The sequence below is a fragment of the Pagrus major genome, chromosome 2 (genome assembly GCF_040436345.1).
Source record: "Pagrus major chromosome 2, Pma_NU_1.0".
Taxonomy (NCBI): domain Eukaryota; kingdom Metazoa; phylum Chordata; class Actinopteri; order Spariformes; family Sparidae; genus Pagrus; species Pagrus major.
The window spans coordinates 17,231,564-17,257,776 of record NC_133216.1 but is presented as its reverse complement, the minus strand read 5'-3'; the positions used below and the strand labels follow the sequence as shown (position 1 = coordinate 17,257,776).

General features: G+C 39.5%; 1 protein-coding gene across 1 annotated transcript in view; it reads left to right on the top strand.

Annotated features, from left to right (window-relative positions):
- The first annotated feature begins 2,413 nt into the window (after nt 1-2,413).
- LOC141009821 (lissencephaly-1 homolog) overlaps nt 2,414-26,213 on the top strand; it is a 37,385-nt gene continuing 13,585 nt past the window's right edge. The window contains exons 1-3 of the mRNA XM_073482542.1: nt 2,414-2,585; nt 10,313-10,626; nt 22,797-22,881. Coding sequence (XP_073338643.1) covers nt 10,595-10,626; nt 22,797-22,881 — 117 coding nt within the window. The 5' untranslated portion in view covers nt 2,414-2,585; nt 10,313-10,594. The remainder of the gene's footprint in view (nt 2,586-10,312; nt 10,627-22,796; nt 22,882-26,213) is intronic.

The following is a 26,213-nucleotide window of genomic DNA, read 5'->3' as shown; positions in this document are numbered from 1 at the left end:
CTGATTGTTTTTCGAAAATGCAGTTTTTACTCGGCACAAGACGTGCAAGATGGACTACTCACTGAACTGAGGGAGCCGAATTTAAAAAGACAAAAAAGCAAAAGGCGAGCTCTTCATCCCGAGTTAACCAGTTATTGCAGTGGTTTTCCTGATTGTGCTCCTAAAACATGATGTCATAACATCAATATCAGAGCATGGTGTGTATTGTGCCTATTATTTATGCTCCTGAATGGAACCAGGGTGACAACAGGTGATAATTTGATGATTTATAAAGGTGAAATATGCTTCTTTATTTTGTTTTCTGGGTTTCTTGTATCTTTTTTTTTTTTCCCCCTTGCTCAACTGTAATACCAACAGTTTCCATGAGGTGGCACACTAACACCTGTTTCATTGTGAAGGACATGCATTGACCTAAATGACAGGAGCTGTTGCAGTGCAAGTGCACACAAATAAACATAAATGCTTTAGTTGACTTAGACAAAAAATGTAGGACATTTTTATTTTTTTTTTATTTTGTAAAATAGAATATCATTCTTATGGCCCATAATTACAAAGACTGCAACCTGTTGGACATTTTCTAAACCTGTTAAAATCCCAACAGCAGTTAAGTCTTGTTAGGATTTTTTTTTTCTATAACGACCTCATTGAGATTTATTTGTCTGCACAGATGTTATAAAGGTTCTTCCTTTTTTGATACAGTGCTTCCATTTAGTTGGAGGCAGAGTTCAGTGTAGCATTTCTGTTTTTAATAGATTAGCTTGATCTTGATCTATTTCATGTTATTAAGAATCTGCATCAGAAGTGCGAAAATAGAAGACATGGTGTAATAATACAGACCTAAGAGGAAAGTGCATTTCCAGACGTATAATTTGCATAGACGCCATTTTCAGTTACTTTGCAATTTGAATGTCTGACATGCAAAGCAGGTGTGGAAATTACATATAAATACAGATAACACACATTTCATTTTAAAACTATTTCTCCTGTGCAAAATAACTACTAAAGGTCTTTGTAATAAAAGAGTAATATTTACCCCAAAAATATTATGCACTTTGCTGTCATATTGCATTTACTGTATCTGTGTGTCGCCCCGAAATGCTGATTGTCTGAAGGTTTTGTGTTTTCTCAGCTGATGAAATTTCTTCTGCACAAAGGCTTCTTAGGCCTAGTGTTTTGAGTCCGCTTCCCCTGATGATGTGTGGTATTTGTGTGTTGCTCTTTACAAATTAACAATCTAATTATATTTTGGTCTGCTTTTTTTTTATATTAAAATGAATAAAATAAAACTAGTAAAAGTTTTGCTTGGGGTTTTGATAACTCATACAGGTAACCAGTGTTTACTTAAGTAAAGTGTTATGTATTTTCATTTTTTGTGCATTATTACTGATGCACTTTTATTGTTTTTGCTGGCTAAGATTATGCTAATTTAGCTACGTACTGCCATAAACATTTTGGTAGTTTAAAGTCATTTTATAGGCTGGATGTTATATAAACAAAGTAGCTTATTATTTTGCAAAATAGCTTCATGCCTCTGTCAGACAAAGCTAAAGATACAAGTAGTTTCACCACTGCGTGTAGTGTATATTTTCAGTGTGAAACCGACACCTCTTAAAAAAAATTAGAAGTGATCTGCAAGTTTCAGTAGTGTTACGGAAGCCCATTTTGCTAATTACATAAATAATAATGTAAACTAGCTTGATTTTTAAAAAAAGATATTCTCATTGTGAATCAGAATTGAGATAAAAAGTCAAAATTATGGGATAAATGAAGCCCTTTTATGTCATAATAATGACTTTTTGTATCTCAGAATTATGACTTATCTCATAATTTCAACTTTTTATCTAATTATGACTTGTATCTCATATTTTTGATTTTGTATCTCATAGTTTTGACTTTTGTACCTCAGAATTATGTATTTCATCCCATCATTTAAACTTTTTTCCCCAATAATAATGACTTGCATCTCATAAATCTGACTTTTCTACCTCATAATTTTGACTTTATCTCATAATTTCAACTTTTTTAAAATCTCATCATGACTTGTATTTCATAATTTAGACTTTTTATCTCATAATGTAGTCTTTATCTCATAATTATGAATTTTGTATCATAATTATGACTTTTATCTCACAATTTCAACTGTTTATCTCATCATTTTTAACTTTTATCTCATGATTTTGACTTTTTATCTGATAATTATGACTTTTATCCCATAATAATGATTTACCATGGGAATATTCACATCATCAAGCTTATTTTTCGTCTTATTTTTTTCTTGAACTGGTGGAAATGGGACATGTAAGAGTTAAAAGTCCAACTCGTTTAAAACAAGCAGATTTTTTTTTTTTCTGTTATCAAGGGCGTGCGCGCTCCCTTCAGTCCGTGAACGCGAGCTCCGTGCGCGCGGCCGAGCGAAGGCGAATGCGGTAGCCTACGAAAAAACAAGCAGGCAGCGCCGGAGAGACAAGACGGGCACAGTTTACCTCCACATCACAAGATCATATTTAGGAGCGGAAATTTCACGCCCTGTCGGGTCGTGTTACCGCTGGAGACGGCTGAGGATATTCACGGGCAGAAACAATAGGGTGAGTCCAACTAGTTTTCAGTCGTGAAGCCGGTCAGGGTCGAAGGAATCTGGCGTTAGGTGGGGAAAATGACGATGTGGCTGTAATTTTTGCACCTCCTTTTTATGTCTCAAAATGGCGGATAGGCCGCTTGGACTGGAGCAGCAGGTACCTTGTCAGCGGAGTTTATCCTTGTGTACAGATAAACAATCGTGTGCACTTTGAGTAATTCAAGTCTAATAGCGTTAGCTGACTGTGTACGCTGATTGTAGCTAATTGAGCTTGAGTACATATTACGGGCGGAGAGTGAACGTACGAGCTAACTTTCTGACTGCATCGCCGGGGAGCTAACTTAGCTAACGTTAACTTTAGCTAACATTAGCTAACGATAACTGGACATTGATAACGTCAGGCTGCCGGCTGGCATCGTCGTCAGGGCTGTCAACGATAACATTGTTAGCGGCCACAGTCGGGATAACATGTCAGTGTGTGGGGTATGGACAGGCCGACGATAAATACAGCTGCTCTTGGCGTCCATGCCAAGTTAGTAATAACCAGTAATTAGCATAGTTTGAAGCAGCGTTAGTGCAGGGACACTGCCTGTTGTAAGAGACATCGTCAACAAAATTCAATGTAGGTCACACGATACTGTCGCTGTTACTGCTGACTTGCTTGAATATTTAATTGCCAACATCGTGTGGATATTTTGTTATGAATCGGCGCAATCACTGCAGCCATTGCTGTAACCAATGTTAGCATTTGGAAAGGGCGTAAGTGGATATTCGTCATCTGTTTCGCGTTGTGTGTATGTAGTGCAGATATCATTGCAAGTGTGCATTGAGACAACCCATCTGCAGCTTTCTTACATGACCTGCTCCTGAGTATATTTGCTCTCCTGTCATCCTGCTGGCTGCTGCCATGCTCAGCTGAAGCTCCCATCATCTCTCCGACTCGGTGTGCTTCATGCGGTTTGTTGGCACAGTGTTAGAAAATCAGGGTGGAGCACGTCGGAGGCGATGAGTTTGTATGTATTGCGTGTACCCAGTACTCAAGTGTCTGCCTTGTTTCTCTCTCATTGTGTGGATGTATGATTGAGTGATCCATGTAGGGACTTTGTGGACCGAGGGCTTTACACTGGGATGAACGCAAACCATCGCTATGGTGGCTCGTAAGGTTGTTGTGCACTGAATCCGACAAGCCAGTCTCGCTTGTAATTTTGATCAACCTTGTCGGGATATTAGTGGATATAGATCATTGGTTTAAGGCAGCAGGATCCTTGGCTGATTTACTTTTCCCGGCCAAGCCTGCAAGGACCGCGGTGCAGCTAATCAACTGGATTTATGGGATATTGATGAAATTGTTTATTTAATAAAAACTATAAAAACTATTGGCTGTGTGCACTCCTCTCAGGTAAGAGTATTGGCATGTTTTAGTCCATGACTGGCTTGAACTGACTCAAATGCAACCATTTTGAAGAGGCATGTGATCCCGTTTTCAGCTTGTAGTTATTTTGACAGCTATAATCTTTGCAGATGTTGTGGTTTTTGTGAATCTAGTTATACTGTGCTAACATAATTAGCTATTTAATTGATTCTACTCAAGCAGCACTGGTGCAAGTGGGGGAGTAATATGAGAACAATTGTGGTGTTGTTTAAATGAAAATGCAATGCAACAAAACAATGTTTCATGTCAGAAAAGTAAGATTTACAGACTGACCAGGGTGTTAAAATCACCCAAAGTTCAAACTACTGTGCACAAGAAACGGACTCAAACTGTGTGTTGTTAGGCCAATTTTCTACTTGGATAAAGGAGCTAATATGAGAACAGCAGCTCTCTTTCTTGTAAAATACGGACATGCTTCATTTCTTTAATAACTACAGGAGCCAGCTGATGTAGTCAGCTGGTTTTACTTGAAAGCTTCTCAGTCATGCTGAGTTTTATCAAGAGTTGATTTGAATAAGTGCATCCCAGCAACCAGGCTCTATTCAGTGCTGTCAGCAATGGAAACACAGCAACACCAATTGTACAAGCTTTGGCCATTACAAGAGCTGCTCTGCTGGCACTTTCTGCCAGTTAAAAACAACAGGGGTGTCACAGATCTTGTCGGGTGTCCCTCTGTCACATCGTTTGTATAAAATGGAAATGGTGAAGTATTACCTAAAAGGAGCAAGATGTACAGTTTAGCCAAGGGGGCCCTTCTTTTATTTATGTCAACATACATTGATGAGAGAGAGAGGCTTGTCTTTGGATCCTGGCAGGCTGAAGGGCAGATGGATAGCCATATTACTCTCCTTCACTGAGCTGACAGGAGCGCAGAGGTTGACCTTCCAGACAGGCAGCCCACCAGCTCTGGCTGACTGGTCTTGACTGACCTGCTGCCAGTACTAACCGCCTGTCAACCTACAAATGACTGCTTCGACACACTGTTTGGACAACTACTTTTTGTAAAGTGTGAGCAAACGTCTGACAATGTTGGCATGAATCTAACAGTGCCGTCAACAAGCTGCAGAGCCTGTTGAATATAAATTTAGCAGCCAGTTATGGCAGTTGCCAACACAGCCTGGAGAACTGAAAGGTTTGATTTGAACACCTTTCATACTTGCCAGTTTGCCAACATCAACTGACAGACTCAACGTACACCTCCAGTCTAAATTTAGAGCTATCATAATTTCACCCAGTAACTTGTTGGCATGAAGCGAATAAATACCCTGGAGAGGTTGAAATCTGCCAGAGTTGAACAAACATCTTATGGTGGCTGCCAAGTGGAACTTTGCTTGTACTGTACAATTAATTAAAACCTGTATGAATGAAGGAGGATAACTAGCTGTCATTGTGTTGTCGACACCTGTGTGTGTGCAGGTTGGCTTGGACATGTGATTGATTTGTTGTTTCCTTGAGCTTGATGCCTGCTCAGTCTCTTGTCCTTTTTTGTGTGTATGTGTGTGTGGGCTCTGTTCTACTAATCAGGCCTCTTCCTTCAGGTAACACAACTGTTTGAACAATACTTGCAATTTGATCTGCAACACTAGAGCTACAACAATTAATCAATTGGTTGTCAAATATTCACTTAATTGCAAATTATTTTTGGTTTGAGTCGTTTCTGGGTGTAAAAAGTCAAAATTCTCTGATTGAGCTTCTTAAATGTGAATATTTTCTGGTTTCTTTACTCCTCCATCACAGTAAAAGGAATATCTAAGGATTATGGCCAAAACAAGACATTTGGGGATATCATCTTGGGCCCTAATCAATATTTCACCATTTTATAGACTGAACAACTAATCGATTAATTGAGAAAATAATCAACTATGAAATAGTTGCAGCCCAAGGCAACACACGTTTGTCAGTATTAAATGAATAGTTGGTCCATCTGGTGGTGACTATAGTGTTTGAAAATGTATGGAGGAACAACTAAAGCTGGTGAAACTGACTTTTTTAGTGTCTTACAGGATGCGGCTGCGTTGTGTTTATAGACCCTCATTTTATTGGCCACTGAAGGAAGATGTAACTAGCTGTGTACTTTAATAAGGTTCGCTGATTGTTACCAACCCACATAAGTGACACACAGGCACCTTGTGGGTCGTAACGGCTCCAGATTGAAAAACTGAGCCAGATGTTCACTCAGTTTCATCATCAGTTAGTGATAAAGCTCTTTGGATGATTTCTGTCTGAGTGCTTTACTAAGAATAACTATTCACAGAAACTGGAGATGATTTACAGAATAAACAGCTTTTTACCAGATTCTCCAGGTTCATATTCCTTCTGGGTCTTTTTTTTTTTTTTAAAGAATCTGGACAATTAGTGATGAACAGGCTACCACACAGTCTAATGACAGCTGCACCAATGTCATTGCTTGACATAATAAATAATCCATGTTTCTCCAGCTGATACAGCACACTGAAGCACTGTTGGTATGTAGTATGTTGGTATGTATGCAGTGTTCATGTCACATGACTGTTTTGCTTGAGTTTTGGTTAAACAAATAATGAAACTGCCAAAGAAACTGGAAAAGGCTTTTCTGTTGGCCAAGTTTAGGTCTAAAAAGTTCCCTGATGATGATTGTAATACAGATATTCTTTGATTTTGACTAAAAGTTGTGAAAAGTCCTAAAAAACTTCACATGAATAGTCTTCACATGAAGCAGCCCTAAATTTTAAATATCTTGATCCTTGACTTGACCTTGCAACTACTGCACAACAATAGTAATAGCAAGTCCTCCTCCTTATTCAAAATAATGTGTCAATCACTGCTCAGAAGGCTTTTGTCTCCCTTTTGTATTGACCTGTTGTGTTAATGTGTTTTGTAAACATGCAGAGAATATGTGATGTCTACATTTTCATAAACATTGTCCTGAAATACATGTGGAATTGCCCTTTGCATGACTTTAATGCATCTTTTTCCATTTTATTTTATTCAACCATGTCAGTATGTCTCCTGTAGTCAGGAATGATAGTGTAACATTCCCAGGACATTGGCGGTATGAAGGTGAAGTCATCAACAGAAAATTGTTTGAGCATTTGAAAGAGGACGATGATGTAATGACGCAAGCAGAAAACTGAATCAGCGGTGGCAGTGAGGTGATAACTGTCAACATTGTCAGCATTGCTGTGATGGTATGCTTTGTGATGAGCTGCAGAGACACTATTTCCCACCAGCAGACTTAAACTTAACTTTAGACTCTGGTGTTTTGTTTTCCTCTTCTTGTACTGCATTCCACATGGGCGTGTTGCTTTGTGCAGGCCTGGAAGTTTTGATTTATCAAATATGTTGTACACATACCTCGTCTGTCATATTTAGCAGGTGGAGTAAAGCAGAGCTTCGAATTTGTGCTACTGTCCGGTTTGTTAAATTTTGACTAGATGCGTAATTTGCAGACATGTGACTCAAGTCATTTGGTCTCAAGTAAGTCTCAGGTCATTTTGTCTTGGGCAGGTCAAGTTATGTCACAGGTTGTGTCAAGTTAAGTCAAGTGAAGTCCCTTCGCTGCCACAAAAAGACAACATTCTCACCCTCAGTTTCTGTCTTTTACAAAGAGAAAATACAAGATATTAGTACATGTCAAATGATGATATTGGCCAACTTATCTCACCTTTTCAAAAAGTAAGACAATTAATTGAATTTATATAATAATCGATATTTGGTGAAATAATGCAATAATGCGAAAAACATAACTTTATAAAATCATATTTATTTCTTAATGTCTTCTTCAATACTAAATAATTTCACTCCCTGTCCCTGTCAAATTGGGAAATACTGACAGCCAGACTAAAAACTTTCAAAAACTAAACTTAAAACATAAAATGAACTCAAGTCATCATGTCTCAAGTCAAGTCAAGATGCAAGTCTTTAACTTCCAAGTTGAGTCCCAGGTCATTTATTTTCTGTCAAGTCAAGCAGCAAGTCATCAATGCAGTGAGTCCACATCTCTGCCAATTTGGATGGATGTCTGCAATCCTCAAAAAATACTCAGCAGTGTTGTTTTTGAGACTAACTGCTTTAGTAGTTTACAGCTTTTCTGTAAGATCCTCTTTTAAAGATTTGCTGACACATTCGTTTGTTTATTTTGAACACAATTTTCTTGTGACTTTGCTTTGACTGAAATCGATTTTTTTTTTTAGGTCCAAGCCATATGTGTGACTATAAAAACAGATTGTGTGCACAGACAGTGGGTGTGGTTCATTTCAGTTTAGACTTGGTGCTCGGGTGTTGCATTCTGAAACAGACAGAGAAAGAGTATGTTTCCCATTATTCATTAGAAATGGCATTTTAACAACAGATGACCTGTTAGGACTCATCAGGAAATTAAACGACAACTCTGAAAGCAGTCAGCGGCATTACTGTAAGGGTCCTTTATGGTGCAGTTCCTGCTGCAGCTACACAAAGACCAGAGAATCAATGGGAGGAAGACACATAACCATTATTAACCATCAGTGACAGATTTATAGACGCACCGTTGCTGTAGTCCATTCCCCCTTTCCAACAAGACACGACCACATTTTGTTCTGAGCCAATTAGCCTGATTACGTGATTGTGAACAAACATTTTGCTCAATATTGAAGCCACAAATGAGATTTGCAGAGAGGGGAGTCTAACACATTAATGGATACACACAGCGCTGACAGCTGCCAACAGCACAGAGGGAAGTATCAATATATAGTAGATGACCTCGTTTCCCACACTACAGCAGTTTCACAGGTTGACGTGGAAGGCGCATGCCTTTAATGGATGTTTAGTATGTGGAGTTTTAGTAAGAGCCATTTTTAGATCCATTGTCATCGCCTTATTGTGTTGTTGGCACTGCTGTGACCGTGAACCAAGGCAGAGTTTTTGGGCAACAGCCAGAAACCCCCTGCGTGCCGTAATCCACACACAGTCAGAAGTAAGCTGACATTTGGACTGCTGTCAGGTGATGACATCAGGGTCCAGAGGTTAGCTGTTAGCTGCTTTCTGTTGAACAATTTCCCTACAATGTCAATGTGTCTAATGTGCAAATATATAGGCAAACACCACAGTTTTATTTAATAACTTCAGCAGAATGGGCTCTTATGTGCCAGGTTGTTCAATCCTACATCAGCAGTCTTCATTATAAGTATTCAGTCCCTAAGCTGCTGTGCTCCTTTTTATGAAATCAAAAGTGAGTGAGAAGGAGAAAATGTCCCTTGTAGTAACGTCACTCCAGCATTATCAACTGAAATGAAGAATGTGTGAATTTTCCTTCATTGCAGCTTCCTAGGGTGTTTCCAGTGCTCATGCTTACTCTAGACACATCACTGTCTCCTTCACTGCTCCTCTGCCATGCAGCAGATCTCATGCCTAGCACATATAGTCTCCTCTACATGGTTCTGGACATCTGTGACTTGTTGTGTTTTTGTCTGTTTGTTGCAGGAGGTAAATTGGCTTTGTTAGTACCTTTGTTTACTGGTTTGGCAAAGATTTAGTCAGGCTGGTCCTAGTAGACTAATAGGCTTATTGTAGTGCACAGTTAGTATTCTAGTGAGTACCTGCTTTGGTGAAGGGCTTTTCAATACTTGGATGCAGTGTAAAAATAGACTTCATCGCAGTATTGTTGGCTGCATTGCATTTTATCGACATTTATTGTTCCTCACATCAATACACCTTACAATAAAATTTCAAACTAATAAATGTGTTGCTGACACAAAGTGTTTTCATTGTGCCATCAGTCAGACCAGCCAGCTCTCGAGGATGTATCATAATGAGACGATGGGGTCGGTGAGCTTGACAAGAGCACAGCCGTTACTTGAGCCTGCTCGGCTGTGTCCTGTTTTTCTTTTCTGCTGGCAACCTGGGAGTACGTTGCTGGAGAATGTGGGTCAGCTCTTGTATGTTCACGGAGAAAGGAATTTGCTGCAAGAGCAGGCCAGAGCTCTCAGACCAGACTGGTGACATGACAGACATATCATGGAGGTAGACAGGAGGGGAGCTGAAAAGCAAATGATGGAGTGGGTTATGAAAAGGGGGTGTTTTAAATTTTTTTTTTAATGAAATGTCTGATTAATGTGTATATGCTGTCAGAGCTTTCTCTTTCTGGTAGAAAAAATACTGCAAACATATGTTGTGCTTCTGTTATTTTTCCATCGTTGACAGACCCTTCGGCCATTTTATCTGCATATAAACTGGTGCAGACATTGATGCAGTACGCCTCTGGCCTATAAACATTTACCTCCCCACCCACTCTTCATGTTATCTGTCATGCATACCTAATGTTGACTTTCCCTCTCTCTCCTTTTCAGATGCAGTGTAGACTTTGCTGGTGACTGGTCTGCAGGCTTTCACTTCTCTCGTCCCTGGAGTCAGGCAGTTGGGGGGCAGATTTCTGCGTTCCCCTTCTCTCAGTCTGAGTCTGTTTGTCTGGACAAAACCAACTGCCCGCCACTGGAGTACACAGCTCGTCCTCGCCCGTGTTGCTTGGATCAGCACAGCTCATCTCCTGATTGAGGAGAGCGCAGCAGCTGCACAAGATTCACCTTTTACCGACTGATCCCTCCCGGCCCCGCCCACACTGCCCCGTCACCATGGTGCTGTCACAACGGCAACGAGATGAACTGTAAGTTGCCAACACACCCTTTATAACATGTGGCTGAGACATGAAGATGTCAGACTTAAAATATGGTTGAAATGTTGTGCATCTGTTGCTGTTGCATCATGTTGCATGATACCTGATTCACATTCATTTCGTCACACACAGCTGCCAAAAACAACTACATTCCTGTGATGTTACTGTGTAACTTTGAAGTGTTTCAAATGGTGAGGTGCTTTTTTCAAAGGCACTTTGAAGGTGTTTTTTTCAAGGTGGGAAGAGCATTATTCATCTCAGGGCTACAACTAAAAATCATTTTTGTTTGGCCGACCGTGTAGCTCAACTGGTAGAGAGAACTGTATCCCACGTATGGAGTCCTCAGTAGTCCTCAGCAGTGGCATGGATTTGATTCCAACCTTTGGCTCTTTGTTGTATGTCTTCCCCTCTCTCTCAACCATTTTCTTGTCTAAATAAAGGCTAAAAGCAAAACAACAACAAACTAAACTAAAAATAAGCATCATTTTGTTATCAATTAATCTGATTATTTTCTTGATTAATCAGATAACTGTTTGATCTGTGAAAATGTCAAAAATTAGTGAAAAACTGAAGATGATTTTACCCAATCGTTAATTTTGTCTGACCAACCCTCCAAAATTTTAAGTCATTCATTTTACTATAACATACGACTAAGAAAAGTAGCAAATCCTCTGAAAGGAGAAGCTGGAACTGGGGAAAGTTTGGCATTTATTTTGGAAAAAAAAAAAAAGCCTCATTTATCAGATGATTTGTTTTCAGTCAGTTGATGAGTCTTTTAATCGACTTATGACTGCAGCTCTTATTAATTTAGAAATGTTAGTTTTGCATCATTGTTTCCTCGTAAACCAGACTTGATTTTTTGACAATCGTCCTCTAGTTTGAAAATTGACTATGTCTGCAGTTATTTTTTATGTAAGAAACAATCATGTTGGTTCAAGCAATTATACTGTGGTTCTCCCAAACTCCAACAATTGGAGCCCCTTAACTGGAGATCAAGAATAACATTTTCTATTACGCATTTTTTCGGGAATTTTATACCTTTCAGTTCAACACTCGACAGTAGAGAGATAAGAGAGAGGGGAAAAAGCAAACATCCCCTGCTACACACAAACCTTTGCCTTGTCTTAATCTTCTGCCTGCTGTGATTTTTGTTGATGCGTATTGGCAGCCCATGTTACTCCTCCTCTCTTCTAATCTAATGTGAGGGTCAAATGAGCTAAAGCTGAATCAGATGTTTTTTTAAGCTGTCCAGTGACATGAGTGCCAATTACTGTATCAAAGAGCTCTATAAATAGCTTAATGTGGGCCTGTTGCAGCAATCTACTACTCCTGAACCACTGGTATTTTGTCAGTTGTTTTGAAAGCCTAAAAAGCAACAACACCTGTTTTAATTTTCCCATTCATGACAGTGTATTGTTTGTGTCCAGGAAAGAATGAGTAAGGATGCGTATTGATTACTGGGACCAGTTAAAATGGGCAAATTTTGTTATTTTTTCTCCTTAGTACCTCGCAGGAAGAATCAATGACTGGTTGAAGGTTCCTGAGCTCCCCTGAGGTCTTGTAGCACAAATATATTGATCCTCCACCTACACTTCCTACCCCTGAAAATATTTAGTATTCCCAATTTGCCCTATGTGACCTTAGGAGAAGCTCAGAGTGTCACTTTTGACCCCAAAATAAAGCCATGGAAAAAAATCAGGGCTCCAAAGCTCTGTGCCTGCTGTCAGTGATTCCACAGGGAAACCATGTGCTCAAGATGTCTGAAATCTGCCTACAAATTGTCTGGCGCTGGCACAGAAGTGGCATACAGACAAAGACGTACTGCACATGTGCTGTGTGGTATATAGTGAGCAAGAAGGAAAAGTGAGAGAGACTGCGATAATGGGGGAACTGTAATTTGGCGCTGCTGAGTCTGTGTGCTTGGTAATTAACCCCTGAGGCGGGGAATAAAAAGTTAAGGCAGCTCAATGTGAGATACAAGGTCATGAAAAGAAGATGAGATGATGTTGCTGAGCTTTAGTCCTTAAGATTTTCTCTCTACTTAAGAAGTATGTTAATATTACTTATTTTAAGAAGTATATGGTAGAAAAATTTGTCTCCGACCCTCTCTGTTGAGTGTTCCCCCCCACGTCTTGCACTGTCATCAAGAAATGCATCAGCGTTCACATGACGATGCTCTTAACATTCCCAGCAATGTTTCTGTGTTTTTTAGATTAGCACTGTGGGAGGGGTCTGTTGGTATGGAGAGATCTATTGGAATGCTAATCTTTGAAGCTATTTGGTATTCAAAGGAAGCTGCCAAGGACCCCCCACCCCTTTACCCCTTTTTTCTCCTCTGTTGCACAAGTCTCTGGCCCAAAAGCTTACAGGAAACTGGTATGGGACCATCGCACCACTTGAGTCTCATTCAAGTATCTGTTGCATTCTTGTCGTTGGAGATGTCGCTTGGCTCAGCTGGTGCTCTCATTGAGTTTGTCGGCTATAAAGCAGCTCTCTAAGATCTTATTTCCTAACCAGCCGATTTTGAATCAGGCAATATAGCAAAGGGGGTAATGGGAACAGTGACTGGTTGACTGTCTGCTATTCACGCTAATTTTTCATTGGGCCCCCTCCTTGTTTGACAGCCTTGTTTTCCATCACACAGCAAACAAATAGATTTTGTTCTCATTGCATTCAGGCCTCCTCTTCCACGTTTTTAAGCTCAACTGTCAGAATCTATCTAATAACTGCAGAAAAACTGTCAAATCTGCACTAACTTTACTGTGTGTGCATCAGAGTGAATGTGTTTTGGCATTACATTCTTTTTTTTTTGTACCATGAAATCATAAAGAATGAAAACAAAAAAACAAGACAAGGCTTCTTGTTGTTTTCTTCTCTGTAGACATTGACCTGCTCCTTTTTATTACCCCGGTGTGGAAGAACATATTCTAAAAAGAGAAATTATCTTCATTCCCTAAAACTGGTGTTATTTTGTCAGCACTGCAGTCAGATGCTGTGATTGCGCAGCATCTTCATAACAACTCTATTTTTGTGAGCATAGCCAATGAAAAGCACATTTGTATTTCTTTGCAGGGTCAGGGGACTCGTCCCCGCTGGCAGGGTTGTAAAAATAGACACAAAACACAAACTATCTGCTCCTCTGAAAGACCTGGAGGCACCCATGTGCAGATGGGTTCTTGCTTTTGAACTCTCGCTTCGCTTTACAAAGAAAATCCCCTCAGCTGTCTCCATGTCTTCGGTTAAAAGATGGTTCATGTGATTTTCGTCCTTTTTCCATTGCCCCCTGGCTGTGATCGTGGTGACATAACAGATCAAATGCCAAGATTTCTGCCAAACAGAACACATAAAGGTGACTTAAAAAGGGTAGAATGAAAGAAAAGGCACTTAATCACTTATTCCTTATTTTCTTTCATTGGATGATATGTCGTTTACATGGACATGTACCAGATCATGTGCATACAAATTACTATAACTATCTAAAACTCAACTTCCAGCTTCTGTCTTTTGGTCTTCCTTCCTCAACCTGTTTTAAGTTTTTGGTTCTGTAGCTGGGGATGTAGTGTTGACATGTCTCTGTATCCTGGCTCCTGTCATCATACGCAAGCAATCCTAGAGGAAGCACTACTATGAACGGAAAGTGATAAGACGGAGAATGTGCTCCTGATGCAATACTGTCTGCAAGAAAGTAAATCATTTCCCCCCAAAATTAGGAGCACACTGCTTTTGTTGAAATACTGAAACTTGAAAAGCTTTTTCTGGTTGAGGGTTAATCAGTTTCTGCCCAACTTTACAGTCTCCACCAAAAAAAACCTGAAATATTGTCATGATTGAATTATAGCTTAGTGAGCAAAAGCATACATTGGTATTGATCTGGTGTCTTTTGGCTACCTTCAGTTGCACATACCTTTATGAAACCATGATTGCATTGTCAGTTTTAAGCGCAAGTGACCAGATTTGTGGATTAAAGGTCAGGGCTTATACCCTTTTCATTAATTTCACTGATTGCATCGATTAGTCCTTAGTTGGGTTACAGGGATCCAGTATTTCAAATGGTTGTCATGAATCTGGGAGCACTCCAGTGTTTGGTTGTGACAGGTGCCTCTAGAGGGGGATTCTCACACAGATATTTGTTGCTGGCACACAGACACTTCGTCTCTCATGTTCTGTTCCCGAGCCTCTTTATTGGTGTTCATTGTACTGAACGTGGCTGTGTGCCTCTGCGGGGTGGCGGGGGGGAATCAGAAATGTGGATCTGATTTAGCCTCGGGACTGACACACAGATGGATTGGCATGGTAACAGTTTCTGTGGTCTAGACCCATCATCCCATATCAATTCATCGTCCCCTATTTATAAAGAGGACCTTGGTTTAGGGAGAGGACCAATCTACCGGATGTAGAAACCTGAATTTCTCTCCAGTGGTTAGTTAGTAGTCTCTTTCCTTTTTTTATTTCTTAAACACAGCATCAGCTCACTACTTTCCTGACTACTTGCTTTTCATGTCAATCAGACTTTTCCTTTTCGTGTTTGCTTGCTACACCTTGATAATAAATACACATGTATTATAATTTGATTGATTAGTTTATCGACAGAAAAAGAACTGGACACTATTTTTGATCATGGATTAATCGTAGCAGTCGTTTTTCCAAAATGTCAGCACGTGATGCTTTTTATGTCCTTTTATGATACTATTCTTTGGGTTTTGAACTATTGGTCTTATAAACCAAGATATCTGAACCCAGCACCTTGGACTGTGGAGAACCACTAAATCATATCAACAAATTGAATGATTGAGAAAATAATCTGCGTATTAATATAGGGAAAATCATAAGGTGGCGTTCTAATGTATTGTAACCCCCTGATCATGTTATGTTATATGTTGCATATCCAGAATGACAAAAGTTGTCCTACTAATTTTTGCAGCTCTGCCCACAGCATTAATACAACCACAGATATTAAAAAGGATTGCTACCTCAGTGGATATGGTTTAGTAAAATATCTGTCTTATTACCCCTTTACATGCAATATGTGATTGGAAGCCTCGTCTCACGACTATCCTTGTTATTCTTTGTTTATCCAACCTTTAATTGTACACATCGTCATGGGATTTAAGAAAGCACACTTGACTCTTTAAAGCTCTACTTTAAGCTCAACCAACAGAGCTCCATCATCACCATGTGACAGAAAATACAGTATGTGCATGCTACACAACCATTAAGAGTGTGACTTCTTTGTGTGTAGACTGGACAGCTGGCCTTTCAGCTCCGTGCTGCATTTTGAAAAAGAATAGTTGTTGTATTAAGTCTGAATTCAGTAAAAAAAGAGTCCTGGATTGGAACTTTCTTCTTCTTCTTCTTCTTTTTCTTCTTCTGTGGATCCCAGTGAGTGGGAGTTTCCTCTTTGAAGTTTTCTTCTGGCTTAATGGTTGATCCCCACTGTGTTACTACTAAATTAAATGAAAGGAGATTGCCTTCCCCCCCTCTCAATCTACCTGTTTCACATTTGAAATTAGCAGTGTTATGATAATCGACCCTGTAAGAGGCTTTGAGATGGTTGAAAGTTGGGAACAAAGTAAAGGGCAGAAACTTTCATAGATGAACCAAATTTCCACTCTTTTTTTCTCTTTTAAATGATGTAGTGGATTAATTGTCTGGTTAATCTCAGTAATGATAACCTTCAGGTGACATGCGTCATGTCTCTGTAACCAGTGCTTGAGGCTCCTCTTTATCAGTCGAGCAAGAGAAATATAAGATTGGTTACAGTTTTCATGGAGATCGAATTGTAACTGGACTATTATGCAATCCTGTCATATGACTTTTGTGGAATGTTTCTGGTAACAACAAGTTCTCCTTCAGAAGTTATCAGCTGTTCAGTACTCAGCTGTTAAGACGGAGGAAAAAGCTTAACTTTTTTAGTGCCCTACAGGCCTGCTTCTTCTCTTTATACACCCTCTACTTAGCTGAATATGTCTCTTACTTTCATGCCTGTAGTTTTCATGTAGTTTATTTCTATTAACATTAGTTAGTTGTTTACATGAGACATGACCATCCTGGAGATGTGAGATGAGGCTGGTTGTACTTGATGTACGGTACCTGGTGTTTCTCCAGTGAAGATTACTGTTTGATTGCACTGATAAAGTTTATTGTTGAACAGTAAAATATCCTGCTTCCATTACATATCTTTATCACAAGTGTTTGATAACCACATTTGTAGGATAATTCCAAAAAATGTGTGTATGTCAACCGATGTATCGATACCGTAAATCTTTACTCCCGAATATTGTGTCTGCATCTACACCAAATATAGATTATCACTCGAGCTCTACTCCAAACAAATGTGTGCCATGGGTAAACTGTCATTCATACAAAAGATTTCCTCATTCTCCCTTTCATTCTCAAAGGGCTAATTGGGAGTGTTGCCCTTTTTTACACCTGAACAAAACATGAAAAAATATCTGGAAAATGTCTAAGTAAAGTTTCATGCTTGGTAGAAGTGGCTCTGTTTTGGTCCTGAAAAGAAGTCCCACACTTTACCAAGTAAGCACAGTCTAAAATTGAAGACTAGGGAGGTAAGAGTAACATGAAATTAGCTGTGATGGTTCATTTTTCTTTAGCAGTACTGTCATGTGCTGCTTGTGGCCTTGTTGCTTGAATACGTGTACTTAGGCCAGTGCAATGTGCTGATGTAACCACTGCCTCTGCTGTCGTCCTCTGCTGTTTGCACAGTGCTTATCATCTCAGAACAACCACTGGTACAACCTTTGTTAGCTTTATGAAACACAGCCAGTGCCACCAGAAAATCTTCAGCCCCATCACCGGGTGTTTGGTTGTTTTCGAACGAGTAATGTACTGATTGAGAAAAAAAACTGTGACAGTGATATATGCCTGTCAAGTAATCCATAGGAAGGTGAATTTTATATGTGCTGAGGGTCCTTCTGGAGTATAGACTTCAGCTTCCCCCTATTAAACATTCATGTGCAGTTTTGAAAGATTGAACAGGTCCATACATCGTCTGGTCTAGAAATACCCCTATGTGAGGTCTGTGTCCGTAGACAGATATATGGCACAGGGCAGTGGCCTCGCCAGGCAAGCAAGATTTTCCTTCTTCTCAGATTTATTACAGCATTTAGAGTCTGTCTGTAGCTAATGAGAGCGCAGCATGCACTGAAGGCTCATGTTTCTTTTGCATTTATGCAGAGTAGGCGGGACGCCCTATGTGTCTGTAATGAAATGTGTTATAAGTGGTGCTTTGACAAGAGAGTACTGGTAATGTTCTTGCTGGATGACTCATTTTTGGACTTTGTAAAAAAAAAAAATCTGTTATTATTGACTGTGTAAGAGCATTTAACCTTAACATTATTAACATTTATCATTATTTTGTCAATTTTTTACACTAGATAATTGACTAAATAAATACAAAAAATACATTGATACAGTGGAAATAACTGTTAGCGAGTGGTTACCGTCGCCTCAGCCTCCATTGTTATCAATGTAAACACAGCAGCAGTGCCGACGAGATTGGCAGAAGCAGTCGAAGTTGATGGATCGACTTTTTCTGACTACAGACAGGAAACCGATGCAGGAAACGATACAGGACCTGATTTTCTGTATCTGAGTTCACTGAATGATGCACCTTTTCACCAGCAGAGAACAGACAGATTAATGAAGAGAAACATTTCAACATCGGCTTCAAAGTCTGATTAGCCTGGGGCAATAAAGAACTTTTATGATGCTGGTTAATAAATCTTGATATAATAATTATATATTGCGAACCAGTTCCTCTATTTTGAGCTGCAACCTGCTCAGTTTAACTGCGCAATTAGATTACACTAGGTGGATAGTGGATAGTAGGAGTACTGGCTGGTAGGATTGTACGTAGCCAAGAGCCAGGCCGCTGATTCAAAACACAGAACATCAACGTTGCTGGTCAGAAGCTACAGCAGAAACTACTTGCCATTAAAAAGCACCTTTAGTGTCAAAAAAGTGCGAATTGATGTAGCCAGAAATCTAGTATTGTGTAAATAGTAGTATGTATTTTCTAGTTTGGTTTGCATCTTTATAAGAAATACATTATTGACTGAGTTTGATAACTTTTAGCATTAAGTTACTTTTGCAGAGAAGGTGTTCACTCAACTTGCAATATTATTGTGGTATCGCTCAACTGTGGCCATGCTAAAAAAGCACAAACGAGTGAATGTTGGATCATAATCCAGTGACCATTGAAACAGAACGTTCCCGCCACCACCAGGTACAGCTTATCCTGCTTTTGAACTACATGAGATGCGCTTGATGTATTATGCAGCACACTTCAAAGAGCTAAACGCTGTTCAATGTTTAAGTTACTGAAACCGGTCACGCTTTTTGCTTTTGCACAGAATGTAGTCAAATCTTAGAAAAAGGTGGAGGCTCTGTTAGTGTGCTCATGTCTAAAGTGACGTGAAACTGAATGATCATGAAGCAGGAATTGGAGGAAGTGATGTCACTGGCTGACTCACCTCTCTTCTCAGAAGAATGAGGTCATGCATCCCATCCCTGTCGCTCGTTTGTGTCACCGGCTGCACTTTCCCTCTCACTCCATTAAGGCTTCATAGTACATGAGAGAGCAGCTTTTTACCAGAGGTCTGACCAACCACAGCACTGATATAACCCTAATCTTGACTGAATGACTCAAGATTGCTGTTGTACTTTTGGAATAGTTGGTGATTTGGACAGTTTTTTGTCATGATGTCCTCAGGGAGAAAGCCTCTTGACAGTTATAGTATGGGCTGTCAGGCTTTCTATTGTTCTTTTCCCCTTCTGTCTGTCCTCTGTGTCCACGTACTCGCCCTGCCCTCTTTCTCACTATCTCCTCATCACGTCATCTAGCTGTGGGCTGCTAGTAACCATGGAAACCAGTCGGTTTGCTCTCCTTCTGTCGACATACGTACACATCTTTTCCCCTGTTGTCGTCCCCTTTCCTCAGTGTTAAGGAACTGGACGTGTAAAACTGCTTGTTGGTGTGTGGTTTGTTGTTATGTTTTTGGCCACATGTGGGGTGAAGTTTGTGTTCATGTCAGCACTGAGACTCTTCAACAGATGTCCACTCTGACAGTATTGTCCACTTCTGCTTAGCTATGGTTTTAAGTGCATATACTTGAAACTGTATGCACTTAAAAACAGGAATGGGATGTGTTGTATATAAATATCGGCCCCCATTTTGTTCACATCCTTTTCCCCTTTTGTGCAGTTTTGACCAAATTATTTAGAAGTGTGCTCTCTTGTTCTTGCAAAACACCATGCAAAAACACTCAAAATAAATTAAATATGATTAATGATTACTGTCTCATCCCCTGGAGCTACATAAATAGACTGCACCACTGTCTGGTTTGCATACAACACCATGCAACATATTAAGTAAGGCATTAACCTTCAACACTGACTTTTGTCTTTTACAACTGTAAAGATTATCGTGTCCAGCTACTCTAACACTGCTATTCATGCAGATGGTTGATTGTTTGCTTCATTTCTCTTCATTTGTCTCAATCTCACTCTTGCCTCAGCCACACTTCAATAAATGCATAAGGTACTATACTATTGGAGGCTACCTGTTTGTTACAGTTGTACAAGACTGAAAGAAGACTACAATATAGTTAACTAATCGCACATTTGCTTGCATTCTCCGTAGAGCTCCACGTAACTTGTGAAATCACTGCAAAGTGATTTGATTTTGTGCGTTTTTCATGTTCTACCTAGAAACATTTTGACTAATTCAGGACCATTCAATACCTTTCCATAATTTCATACAATCTTTCTAGTTACGATAGCTCTTGGTACTCCTCTGAATTGGACTGTAAATGGTTGGTGTGATATGTAGTTGATGGGTTTGTTGTAAGCACACCTGCTCATACACTCTCTACTGACACACCCAAACCACATAAAAGCTTCCCCTGTGCCTCAGCTCCCCTCACCTGCTTAAACACTTTCCCAGACTTGCTAGCACACCGTGGCCCTCCCCTCCAGTTTTCGAGACTTGCGGCAGGCAGGCTGTCAGAGGAGTAGATAACCTCCTGCTAACCTTGAGCTGTAATAAGGACTGCTCCTGTTGTCATGGGGATTCAGGTGGGCAGAGGAGACGAGGGTCTCGGTGCTTAGCACTGACCGAGAGGGCACAGGGGGCACAGGCTGGGCTGACAGATTGTACCTCCCACCCCCTTCATATTGGCACCTCAAAGCCTTGCCTGCCTGACAGCTTGTCTGGCTTCTCCTGGCATTAATGGTGGGGTTCGGTGTGTGCAAACACAGGAGGGCTGCAATCGAGGAAATGGTGCATTACCATTAGTGGAAATAGCATTTTTAACAGACGTTCATGAATTCAGTGTCTTTGTTTGTGCTCTTTGTCATGTTTTTTCCAAGTAATAGAAAAACTGAGTGCATAACGAGAAAAGGGAAAAGAGAAACAAATCCACAAACCAACACTGAGGAAATAACCAGTGTTCACATGAGTTGTTGTTTGGTCATTGGCTGCTGGATCAAGACTTTTTTTTTAATCAAGTGGTATTCCAGCTATTTATTGCTGCGTGATGATAAAGCTGGGTGACTTACAAGAGACAGAATAAAACATTTTTTAAAAAACGGTCAAAACCTCTGGAGCTCCAGACACAAGGAAGACAACTGATTTCACAGCCAAGGCAGTGCTTTCTGTGAACTATTGAGTTTCCCTTCAAGGATTACTTTACATTTGCATTTTTATCCAATAGAGTGCCAACTCTTAAGTCTCAGTATGCATCTTTAAACATGCAGAACATAAATTCATAAAGTTTGAAGTCCACATGGGGAGCTTCAGCACTGTATCTCCTGTTGAATATTCACTAAATTATGTTAATCAGGTAAGCCTGAATAGTTAACCACTGCTATTGTAAACACAAATGAGTATCCAGAGCTAGAGAAGCCTCTGTATGACCCTGTGTTTGGCAGCATTGTGGTTCCTCTGTAATGGCTTTATTATTCCAGACTATTGGGTTACTGCAACCCGTTCTCATTGTGTTTATGGTGAAAGTCCATACTGAGATGATGACACAAATATGAGTGCTTAAAGTTGATATATGAAGATTTTGGGTAACTGCCCAACCCTGAATCAAAGTATAGCCTTACTCTACTAAAAATAGACTTACAAGACTCCATGAACTATCTGTTAAATGGAACATTTTGAATTAAAAAAAGGAAGTCTAATAATTTACTTCTCTGCACCCTCATGAGAATCTAATGAGATGGAGAATAAAAGTCTGAACCACTGAGACTAACTGACTTGAACCTTATTAATAAATCTTTGTAAATTGAACTGCTGCTGAGGCTGCAGTCGTAAACCAAACTTCTGTGTGTGTGTGTGTGTGTGTGTGTATAAATGTGTACGTTAGCTGTGTGTGTGGGTTTCCCTTATGGAGACAAAAACAGGAAGAGTAAAGATGGCTTCCTTTCTCCTCACTTTCAGCTCTGCCTGGGTAGTTTCCAGTCTTTCCTGTCTTGACATATTTGAAATAGTACGACAGTTACACACCTCTGCTACCATCCCCACCATCTTTGTGTCGCCTCTCTGAAAGCTGTGGTGTCTTTGAATATCTACTCATGTTTGTAGGCAAAAAGGAGATGAACTGGAGTAAAATAGAAGTGTCCAGATGGTTTATCCTGTCTCTCCATGATTTGTCTGTCTGTCTTTCTCTGTGTATATGGAGGTGATGGTAGGATGTACACTGACTCTCATTTTCCCCATATCTACACCATGGGGAGTCATCCCTTCCCATTATTTGCCCACAGCAACAAGAGCTCATTATAGAAGCCAGACAGATGTGTTCTCAATTTGTGTCAAATGGGCGGAGAGGGGTGTGTGTGTGTCTATGTGAAAATGCAGCAGGCTGTCTGTGTATTGTTTTAGGTAGTTCTAAGTGTTTTATGCATGCCAAGCATTTCCATTATATAGCTAGAAGCGTGATAACACAGTCTGAATGTGTGAAAAGCATGTAAAATGTAAATCTTTGTCTGGCACGTTTCCTGAACATGCTCATTTTCTGTCTTTTGTTTTGCAGTGTTGAATACAACTCCATTACTCACGCCGTGTCTCGTGGCACTTTAACAACTATCTTGTCTGCTAATCAGGAGAACTAATTACGGGTCCTCTTTGTCTGTTTCAGAAATCGAGCGATAGCCGATTATCTACGTTCCAATGGATATGAAGAGGCATATTCCACTTTCAAGAAGGAGGCGGAATTAGATAATGTGAGTAGATTAAGGGTGGACACATACATCCGCACAGCCAATCAGACCAATTTATACCAACAATATGCCCTGATTTCCACTTCATTTGTCATCTTTGTCAACATGTTGATGAGTGTGACCGGGAGCACCTGCACCCAATTACTGTGGTCTGTCTGATTAGGGGGTCTATGCTACATGCTCCTGCTCACTAATGTCGAGAAAAGCTTTTATCCACTTGTTAATGTTACATTTAAAACACCATTGTGAAATATATACTGCTTTTATTTTGACATCATTGGCTTTACTTTACTGATAAAATGAGAATTTGTTGGCTTTAAATATGTTTAATACACTTTTATTAGGTACACCTGTATAATCTAATGCATACAAATAAAACTGTTGTGCGCAATTCCTATGTTTATGATTCCTATAATGTGTTTATGATGTTGCATTGAAGTCTGTATATTGAGAGTTGTTCCTAATATTCTGCATCTAAACAGGGAGATCAAAAAATTAGAAACACATAAGTATAATGTCGTCTAATATATAACTGCCTTCAATTATGAGCTCTATGATAAAAATATAATTGTCGTTACACATTTCTGATCATCTCAACAAAAACTAATAATTATAAACTTAATAAAGGTAGAACTCATACCAGAGTTGTTAAAATGAATTCCAATAGATTGCAAAGATGTACCTAATTAAGTGTATCTTCCCTCTCCTTATTTTGTATGCATAACACTAAAATGCTGCATCATTATGTTTTGCCTTCAGCCTCTCCTCACACTGCATCTCGGCCATGTTCTTTTCATTTGTCCTCGTGTACCCTTGCTTTTCTTCTTGTCCCTTACTCAGAATTTTCCAGTTCAACCTTTTAAGCAGTGCATAATCCTTAAAAGAAGCCAAACAAATAAAACATTGTATAATTAACAGAACAGCAGTAACATTTTTGTTGATTTGTACTTGATTTGAAATGAAACATAACTATTGTGCCAAATATTGTGGCAACATGAACTTTAATTTTAAGGTGTTTACATCCACAGCAGATAAAAGTATAGAGATTGTAGCCTTTCACATACATACTTTCCCACCATTAGAGGACAAATATTTTTAGAAAAAAGGAAGTAAAATGAGCCATATTTAATAAAGATCCTTTGCAATCAATTGCTGTCTAGTTTAGTGCAGACCGTTGTGATGCTCCACCAGGTCTACTTTTTGCTGGTTGTGGGGATTTTTAGGTTTCAATATGATCTTTTAGTGTCTGAAACATATGCTCAGTCATATTTACTGTAGGTCAGGTGGCTGAACATTTTAATGTTTAGCCACATAACACTCCTTGGTTACCTTGTTTTCTGTTTTGCATCATTGTCCCGTTGTCTTAAAATGGGGGAAACTATACTGAAACTATTTTGATCACCCTCAAAGTCAGAAGTCAGCACTAAAATCTCATAGTCATGGTATTATTTCATTAAAAATGTACTGTATTATAGAGTCAACATGTGAAATGTAATGTGCTGTTGTCTGAACACATGGAAAATCTAAGCATAGATGTGGAAATTTTTAACAAATTCTGACCCTAAAATTTGATACAGGAGCTTCTATCCATATCCTTTCCATCTAAGACTCTTTTCATCTCAGTCTAATTTCCCCCTTCCTTTCTATAGCACCTCTTCTTTCACCTTGTGTTCACATGACACCCCACCCCCTTCTCCTCCGTGTCTTCATTCGCTCGTCTTCCAGACGTTTTCTCTGTGGCAGCCCTATGGAAGCAGGCTGAATAATAGATGAATGGCACGGAGGGATAGGTACACCCTGTTGGGTATTAGCGCTCAGCCACACACACACCTCCTTGGCAGCACCATGCTCAACCAAGTAAATTTTAGCTCCATTTCCTTGAGACCACATTGTCAAAAGTTCATTACTAAGGCTAATGTGGTTAGATTTTGTTCGGAGTAAATCAAATGATTTTTACCGTGGCTCTTTGTGGATGCTTGAGCAGCAGTTTAAGGTTAATGGTTTGTGAGGCTGCATGCACTAGCAGGTTTTCATAGTGCTTTAGTTTTTTATTTGATTTATAAAAAAAAAATCTACGTACCTGCATCAACAGAGACACACACACACCCATCCACACATGCATTGATACTACCCACTGTTAAGAGACTGCCAGGCTTCAGTTAAGTCTGGCACCGTGTGTGTGTGTGCGTGTGTGTGTGTGTGTGTGTGTGTGTGTGTGTGTGTGTGTAATGGGCAGCGTCTCCAGGCAGATGGCAGATTAGATGATGGCAGACTTGCCCATACTGGGCTCCATGCTCTCCCTGTATGTTTTCTCTCTCCTCCATTTCTCTGCACTGCCTCACTTCACGTCTTTGTCTTTTCATACACCTCACGTTCGTCTGAGGAATCACCTCTTCTCTTTAAGAAGTGTTAAATATAGCCGGTGGTGATGCCTACACCTCTCCACACCTCGAGGATGTCTGCCTTTGTTTCCAGCCGAGGCTGAGGAGCTAGCTGTGAAATTGGAGCGCAACGCTAATTTTCTCCCTCACTGACACTCGTGGCTGTCTGTCAATGTGGGTTTTTGATGCTTTGATAGTTAATAACAGCCTCAAGGCATTGTTAAACACACAGTGGCACCAAAACAAGGATACTATGAACAAAACAAAGCCACACTTTATTTTGTTATTATTTTTGCTTGTGTTCTTTCACTTAAGAGAAAGAAGATGCTCTATATTACAGTAATTTTTAACATGCCACCTTCATGAATAGGGCTGTAACTGACGATTATTTTCATTATTGATCAATCTGACGATAATGTAAGAATGTATTTATTTATTGAATTTATTAATAGATTTTTAAAAAATCGCAAAAAATGTTCATCACAGTTTTCAATAGCCCACAGTGACGTCTTCAAATAGCTTCTTTTGTCCAACCAATGGTCCAAAACCCAAAAACTCTTCATTTACTGTCATCAATGTCAAAGAAAAGCAGCGAATCCTGGCATTTATGAAGCTTGAACCAGCAAATATTTGATAGTTTTGCTTGGAAAATAACTGAAACGATGGAGCAATTTTTTTAAAATGACCGGATATGTATTTTCTTTCAAGTGATTAAATTGACTCTTCATTGCAGATGTATTCATGAACATTGACTAATTTCAATTTTTGGTTTTATTTAAAGCGTAAACAATTGGTTGAATGATTCATTTCAATCATTTTCCAAACATAAATGCTAAAACAATCCATGGTTTCAGCTTTTCAGATGTGAATGATTTGCTGCTTTTCTTTATCTTGCATACTAAATTAAATATTGACTTTTAGATTGTGGCTTGAAAAAATAAAGTGATTTGAAAA